General features: G+C 55.6%; 1 protein-coding gene and 1 non-coding gene across 2 annotated transcripts in view; both read left to right on the plus strand.

Annotated features, from left to right (window-relative positions):
* Positions 1-7,666, plus strand: part of DLGAP3 (DLG associated protein 3) — a 37,974-nt gene extending 30,308 nt beyond the window's left edge. Inside the window, exons 7-10 of the mRNA XM_068964333.1 lie at positions 4,817-5,301; positions 6,252-6,343; positions 6,604-6,747; positions 7,448-7,666. Coding sequence (XP_068820434.1) covers positions 4,817-5,301; positions 6,252-6,343; positions 6,604-6,747; positions 7,448-7,666 — 940 coding nt within the window. The remainder of the gene's footprint in view (positions 1-4,816; positions 5,302-6,251; positions 6,344-6,603; positions 6,748-7,447) is intronic.
* TRNAG-CCC (transfer RNA glycine (anticodon CCC)) lies at positions 2,512-2,584 on the plus strand. The gene has a single exon. It is a non-coding gene; the product is annotated as a tRNA-Gly (tRNA).
* Positions 7,667-8,184: the final 518 nt, after the last annotated feature.

Raw genomic sequence — 8,184 nt, forward strand, 5'->3', positions numbered from 1 at the left:
ACATGATGCCATTCCAGCCTTGATCCTGTTGCCCCATTGCCTTCTCTGATCCTGACTTTCCTGCTCCCCTCTTTCACTGATAAGGACTCTTTTGACTAAAATGTACACAACTGGATAGTGCAGGATCTCAGGATCCTTGATGTGGTCTTTTCTGCAAAGTCTTTTTTGCTGTGGAAGGTAACATATTCACAGGTTGTGGGAATCGACTTCTTCAGGGGGCCATTATTCTGCCTGCCCCTTAGGGATATAGCATGTGAGAACCATCCTCAACAAAATGTCCCTCCTCCCAGTCCTATTGAGAGATAATTGCCAGATAATCATATTATCCCTTCCTTAAAAGTACTTTGCCTTCTCTCCTCCTCCCTTCTCTACCAGGCTCTTTGGAAGAGTTGTCTTGCCTGATGGTGGTGGTGGTGGTTTAGTCGCTAAGTCCTCTCTGACTCTTTGTGACCCCATGGATTGTAGCCCACCAGGCTCCTCTGTCCATGGGATTTCCCAGGCAAGAATACTGGAGCGGGTTACCATGTCCTTCTCCAGGGGATCTTCCCGACATGGGGATGGAACCGTGTCTTCTGAGTTGCAGATGGATTCTTTACTGCTGAGCCACCGGGGAAGCCCATTGTCTGGCCTAGTTTTCTCCACCTCCTGCCTGGGGAATCCCAGGGACAGAGGAGCCTGGCGGGCTACAGTCCATAGGGTTGCAAAGAGTCGGACGTGAGTGAGCAGTCAAGCATGCACTCTTTCTCACAGCCCCTGCCTCTGCCTCTTGCTCATACTCCATCCAACTGGCTCTTGCCCTGATCACAAGTGGCTTCCATGTTACCAAGTCAGTGGACACCTTTCATTCTCAGTTGGTTGCATTTTCCAGTTGGCTGCTTATCCCCTCGTGAGACCCTTTTTTGGGGGACTCCCCACTTTGTTTGGTCTCCTGTCTGCTTTTAGGTGACTTTCTCTTGTTTTTCTTCCTTTTCCTCTCTGGCTTAGACACATCTGGGGCTACACTGTCTCTACCAGTCCCTGCAATGTCTGTGTTCCCAGGACTTTGCATCTTTGTTCCATTGCTCTTTTCTTGGGTAATCTTATCCCACACTGCTAGTTTTATTTATTTTTAAAATCATTTATTTATTTTTGGCTGCACTGGGTCTCTGTTGCTGCGAGCAGGTTTTCTCTAGCTGCGGCACGCAGGGGCAACTCTCTGGTTGATGTGCCCGGGGTTCTCATCGCGGTGACTTCTCTTGCTTCAGAGCACAGGTCCTAGGCACCTGGGCTCAGTAGTTGTGGTGCCTGGGCTTAGTTGTCCCACGGCATGCGGAATCTTTCTGGACCGGGGATCAAACACCTGCACTGGCAGGCAAATTCTTAACCATCGGATCACCAGGGAAATCCCACACTGCTAGTTTTAAGTGCCACTTGCTCAAGGATGGCCACTTCCTGCTTGCGCTGTGCAAATCTCTGGCTCCTGGCTGGACGTGTTGGTAAAGATTGTGTTTCCAGTAATCCTATAAGCTCCTCAATTTCTTTGGTCTTCCTTCAAGTAGACACGATGAGAGAGCTCCTTGAGGTACTGACTTGAGAACCATGAAGCCTGGAGCACTCAGGCTTCTGAAGTTCCAGACTATGTGGCCTATTTCCATCAAGACACGGAGTGATCTTCTCAGGACCTCTCAGAGGAGAGTGAAAGGCACAGACCCAGTGATACCAAAGGACAGGTCCATGCTTCGTGGGGGTAACAGGAAAGCAAATAGGGGAGGCATATCTTCACTAATGTGTTTACTGGGCCAAGCCCCACCTTTCCCAGAGAGGTTTGCAATTGCTGGAGCCCTGAAGGAGCCAGAGACTAACTGGAGCTCAAAGCACAAAAATATTCAAAGGAAGCCAAAGGACATCCTAACAGTTCAGTTAGACACACGAAACTCTCACCAGAAACAGAGAAATGGAACCAAACAGCAGCCTGCATGAGTGCTCAGGCCTGTCTGACTCCTTGCCACCCCATGGACTGCAGCCCAGCAAGCTCCTCTGTCCATGGGATTCCCCAGGCATGAATACTGAACTGAGTTACCATGCCTTTCTCCAGGGCGTTTTCCTGACCCAGGGATGGAACCTGTGTCTCCTGCTCTGTAGGCGGATCCTTTGCCCACTGAGCCACCTGGGAAGTGCTAAAGAGTGGGACTGCCTCCATGAGCAAGAAGACCGCTGAGGGAGAAATGGTCTGCAGATGGTCTAGGGAAGGCTCACCGAAGAGGGCACTTGAGCAAGGAACCAACAGGCAGTGAGGAGGAGGAAGGCCCTTTCAAGTGGGGGAATAGCAAGCACAGGGGCTAAAGTCCCCGAGAATCTACTCGGGGAGCAGAGGGTGCAAGCTGGATGAGATTAGAGGGAGCTGCGTCCAGAGTAAACATCAGCACAGGAAGCCTGGACTCTATCTTGGTGGCAGTGGGGAGCAATGAAAGGGTTTTGAGCAGGGGAATGAGCTGGGCAGAGGTCAACTTCAGAAAGACCGCTCCAGGGACTTCCCTGGTGGTCCAGTGGCTAAGACTTTGCACTCCCCATGCCGGGGGCCCAGGTTCAATCCCTGGTCGGGGAACTACTGATAGATCCCACATGCTGCAACTGAGTTCTCATGCCACAACTAAAGATCCTGCACTTCAGAATAAAGATCCCTTGTGCCTTGACTAAGACCCAGCACAGCCAAATAAGTAAATAAGTATTAAAGAAAGAAAGACTATTCTAGTCCTGGGTGGATTGGTGAGGGAAAGTTGGGCCCCAGATCCTAAAATATGCATAGGTATAATTGTATATGATATAATCTTTTAAATTATAATTTTATTTTATTTAAAAATTCAGTATTTCCATACACTATATATATGTGTATGTATGTATGTGTGTATATATATATATATATATATATATATATATATATACATATTGCAGTGGTCACCACGATAAGTCTAGTTACCATCTGTCACCATATAAAGTTACTCCAGTAGTACTGACTATATTACTCATGCTGCACATTTCACCCCTGCGAGTTATTTATAATATTTTGTAGCTGGAAGTTTGTCCCTCTCAATCTCCCTTGCCAATTACACTCATCCCCCACCTGCAAAGTATAATGTTAGAGAAACGAGGTACCTTGGCAATGTACTGGTCCATTCCTATCATTTTATGTCATATATGTGTGTGTTTGTATGTAATATATATTCATATGTACCATATAATGTATTTATACACACACACACATATGTATATGTATGTACTAGATGGTCCAGGTGGAAGGTGAGTGACTTCCCAAAGGCACATGGCCTCAAGGCCAGCATTAGAGCTCAGGTCTGCCTTCTAGTTCTGTGCTCTTCTCTGCTGTACTGAGTGGAGGCAGTTGTGTCTAAAAGGAGGCTGATCCAGTAGTCACGGTGAGTGATGCAAATCTTGACCAGGGCAAGACAGGGCAGGTGGCAAGGTGAAGACCATGTGGGACGCAACGTGGTTATGTTCCTGTTTTCTCTCTCTCTGGGTGGGGGTTGGAACATAGGGCTGGTTGGAGACTGCACACGAGTGCATCTCTCTTTCCTGGGTCCTGCCGCATCCTTCCGGGCCTGGTTTCTATGGCAACAGGCTCCCAGCAGGCAGCCCGCCAGCTGGAGGGAAGCAGGCAGGCGAAGCAGGCAGGGAAAGAAGGCCTGGGCAGCAAGAGGAGGGCTGAAGTTGTGGGGGTTGTGGGAGTCTCCCAGGAAGCGGAGGAGCCCCTAAACCTAGCTCCCAACCCCCTTTTTCTTCTGACCGTGAGAGTGGAGGGAGCTTAGGACACATGGGCTTTTCTTGCCTGCTCCTTGAATTTCCAGACCGCAAACTTCTATTCATCTCTCCTTGCCACCCCCGCATCTCCTGACTCTCACTTCTTTAAGTGTTGTCTGACCCCCAACCTCATGCCCCTCGGGAGAAGTGACTTCTTCATAGAAAAGAGCCCTCACTCTGACTGAACTCAGTCAGATGGGGGGGTGGGGAGGGGAGAACAAGGCCAACTGACTCTGTTTTGCATATGATTTGCATATTATTAACTCAAAGACAAGAAATTTCCAGGCCCTGTGTCATTCCTGTCAGCAACTTAATTCAGCTCTCTTGGCACCTGCTGACTGTCTGGCCCGGCTCTGTGCTGAGCCATGGGGTCCCTAGAGGAGAAGTCCTCCCAGCTGCAGCCCAACCCCCTTCCCCCAGCTGCTCTAAGACAGTTCTTCCTGATGTTCTAGCAGCTGGTGTGGTGGGGAGTTCTTGGGCTGTGGAGCGTGGCAGCCCTGGGTCCACATTCTGGCTCTGCTGTTTCGCAGCTGGGTGACTGTGGGCCTCTCTGGGCCACAGCTGATTTGTCTCTCCATAGAAGTAAGGACATACCCATACAGCTGGTATAAATTAGCAAAGACACACTGTTAAAATGCTGAGATACTTCTGTGGTTGTGGCGAAGAGCCACCACCCTGGACCCTCCTGGGGCACTTCTGGTCCACCCCTCAACCCAGCTTCTGCAGGATGACGCCCTAGTACTTTGGCTGTGTCTTGTCTGATGGGTATATGCCAGCCTCTGCTCTGCCCATCGAGTATGCGTGGTTTAATGTTTTGACCATCACCCCTGTCCAGAACCGGTGCAGCAGTTAGGTATATTATGTGCTCACCCGTGGTGAGGACCGATCCGTTTAAAGGTGGTGGATGACTGTCCATCACTTTGTAGGCTTCCTGTCTCATTCCTTGTCCTTTTGGCCTGGGGTGCAGATGAGGGCTGGGGTGAGACTGGGCAGGGGCAGGGATGACTGCCACCTCTCTCACCAGGCGGGCGAGGTTCAAACGCTCCAACAGTGTGACAGCCGGCGTGCAGGCTGACCTGGAGCTGGAGGGCCTGGCCGGCCTGGCCGCAGTGGCCACAGAAGATAAGGCTCTGCAGTTCGGACGCTCCTTCCAGAGGCATGCCTCTGAGCCCCAGCCCGGGCCCCGGGCCCCCACCTACTCAGTCTTCCGCACGGTCCACACGCAGGGCCAGTGGGCCTACCGCGAGGGCTACCCACTGCCGTACGAGCCGCCGGCCACCGATGGGTCGCCCGGCCCTGCCCCTGCCCCTACCCCTGGCCCTGGGTCCGGGCGCCGCGACTCCTGGATGGAGCGTGGCTCACGTAGCCTCCCGGACTCAGGCCGCACGTCCCCCTGCCCACGGGATGGCGAGTGGTTCATCAAGATGCTGAGGGCGGAGGTGGAGAAGCTGGAGCACTGGTGCCAGCAGATGGAGCGCGAGGCGGAGGACTATGAGCTGCCGGAGGAGAGTGAGTGCGGGGACTCTGGGCGCCGAGGCCCGGTGCCTGGCGGTGGCTGGGGATGCGGTGGGATAGGAGAGGACCTTGGGCGCGACTGTGCCTTTCTCACAGTTTGGCGGCGTGACCCCAGGCCTTGGTGGCTCCCACTGGCAGCATGCCGGGAGCTCCTGGAAGGAAGCGCGAGCAGCTTCGGAGGCCAGAGCTAGGACTGGGGAAAGTGAGTGGGTGAAAGGGCTGGGCTTTCTAGGAGGTAGCCACCAGCCCAAGACCATGGAGATTCCAGGAGCCCCTATTCCTACCTGGGCTGGCTGGGAATCCAGGTCTGATCCAGGTGTGAGAGCAGGACTTCAGGCAGAGGGGGTGGCGGTGTGTGGGTCAGCTCTTGTCTGTGGCCTGGGAGGAGACTCAGCCAGGAAGACATGGTCCTGCCAGAGGGGCCCGCAGGTCCAGTGTGAGGGGAGACAACGGTTTACCACCGAACCCCCAAGCTGATAGGATCGTGACTAGAAGATGAGTCAGGGACGTTTGGTAATTGGGTAATTCATTCTTTGGTAATTCTCAGTGAGCCAAGGACTCACATGCTGATGGGTGACAAAGTTCTGCCAGCGAGGCGTCACTGAGCTAGTGCCTGGCTGGCTAAGGCTGTAGGGCTGGACTGGTACTGATTTCCACCTGTCCTCTGACATGGAAGGGAAGAGGACACAGGAGGATAACCAGTCAAGAAATGTAGATCATATGAGGCAAGAAACATCAGTGTCTGGGGAGTCAGTCTTCTTGGTGAAGTGGGGCAGGAATTGCTTGTTAGTATCTTGAGTATATGGGACAGGAAGGGGCCGGAGGAGACTGACAGATGTATGGTGCCAGATAACAAGAGGGGTCAGAGTCATCCCAGGCAGACTTCCTGGAGGCAGAGGAAGGAGAGGCATTATTCCCCTCCCCCATCTCCTTTTGCTCTCCAGTCCTGGAGAAAATCCGCAGTGCCGTGGGCAGCACACAACTTCTCCTGTCCCAAAAGGTTCAGCAGTTCTTCCGGCTGTGTCAGCAAAGCATGGTGAGTGCTCGTGGGTATAGAGCCCACCAGGTGTGTGTGCCTGGTAGATGACCAGAGCGTGTGGATGCCTGGAAGTGAGGACAGGTGTTTGTGCCCATGATGGAGAGGTCTGGGCTCTTTCTTGTCTCCCTGCCTCCCGGTCCCCACTCCACTCTCCCAGATTGAACTGGACAGTGAGGGTGGGGTGGGGCTTTCTCAGGCCCTGGCTGGGGCTCAGGCCTCTCTGACTGGCTGCTTCCCCTTGACTCCTTCCACTGCAGGACCCCACTGCGTTCCCTGTGCCCACCTTCCAGGACCTGGCGGGTTTCTGGGACCTCCTGCAGCTCTCTATCGAGGATGTGACCCTCAAGTTCCTGGAGCTACAGCAACTCAAGGCCAACAGCTGGAAACTCCTGGAGCCTAAGGTGGGGGGAGGTCCCTTCAAGCCAAGAGCCCAGACCCTGGGAAATGCCCTTCCCCAGAGAGTGTGGGCAGGGGAGAGGAGGGCAGGAGAAGAGACCCTGGGCAGCCAAGGCAGCCCTGGACAGGCGATGGGGACCCTCTACGACCACCCTCTGGGTCACTGCCCTCTGCTCGGTTCCAAGGCAAGAACCATCTCATCTCTGCCTGAGCTGCAAGAACCCCTTTCTTTGGTGGCTGCAGCTGTGGTTTGAGGGAGCGAGAATGGCAGACTGCCCTCAGCTTGGCTCTAGGCACAGAGGGGACCTTCAGCCCCCATCTCACTAGACCTTCATAGAGATGAGGCCCAGCAGCTTGGAATGTGGCCCGCATTGCCTCGCCCGGGTCAGGGGAGCTGCGCTCCCCCTGGGTCTGGAGGGAGAGCATCCACTCCCGAGAGGGAGCAAACCCTCTCTCTGACGCGAGAGGTGGAAAACGGCTTCACCAGGGGGCGCACGAGTCCACCTTTTTTTAAAAGATGAAAAATGTGTTTGACCTTGGCAGAAGAGGCACCCCTGGGGCGTCGGGGGGGCCCCGCACGCGCTCGCGAGAGCCTGGCTCACGATCAGAGGTGTGCGCTGTGAACCCCTCGGGGCCGAGGGGGAGCGAGGTGGGGAGTCAGCCGGGACCCCGCCTCCAAACTAAGCGCCGCGCCTCTGCCGGCAGGAGGAGAAGAAGGTCCCTCCGCCGATACCAAAGAAGCCCTCGCGGGGCCGGGGTGTGCCGGTGAAGGAGCGCTCCCTGGACTCGGTGGACCGGCAGCGGCAGGAAGCGCGCAAGCGGCTCCTGGCGGCCAAGCGCGCCGCCTCCTTCCGCCACAGCTCGGCCACCGAGAGCGCCGACAGCATCGAGATCTACATCCCCGAGGCCCAGACCAGGCTGTGACCGGCCCGGCCCGCCCAGCCCGGGCCCGGGCCCGCGGTTTTCTACCCGTACTGTACACCCAGCGTCGAGGTCACTGTGAACGCGGGCCGCCCCGTGCGCCCGCCCCGCCGGCACCGCACGCCCCGGCCCCTCCTGCCCGTCACGCGCTCGTGGGTTTTTTACCTTCCTGACCCCACGCGAAGGCGCCCGGGCTGGGCTGGGGGCCGTGCCTCTCCGCCCTGTGCCCCCACCGGGACCCCTCTTCCTCGAGGTCCGACGCTTCGTCCCCACCTCCTCCCCACGGGCACCATCTCTGCCATTACTGCCCCACCCCACCCCCCACGGGCCAGGCCGGGCCAGGTCCCCCATCTGGGCTCTGCGTCCCCCCTCTCCCCACCCCACACCCCCTCCCCCACCCCGCGGGGCTGGGCTTCGTGGGGAAATCAAGCTTCGTGGCTTTTTATGAAGAATCCCGAACCCCGCCTAGGAGCCCGCCCCACCCTCCCAGGGGCTCTCCCCTGAGCCCTCAGCCCACCGGG

The sequence above is a fragment of the Capricornis sumatraensis genome, chromosome 2 (genome assembly GCF_032405125.1).
Source record: "Capricornis sumatraensis isolate serow.1 chromosome 2, serow.2, whole genome shotgun sequence".
Lineage (NCBI taxonomy): Eukaryota > Metazoa > Chordata > Mammalia > Artiodactyla > Bovidae > Capricornis > Capricornis sumatraensis.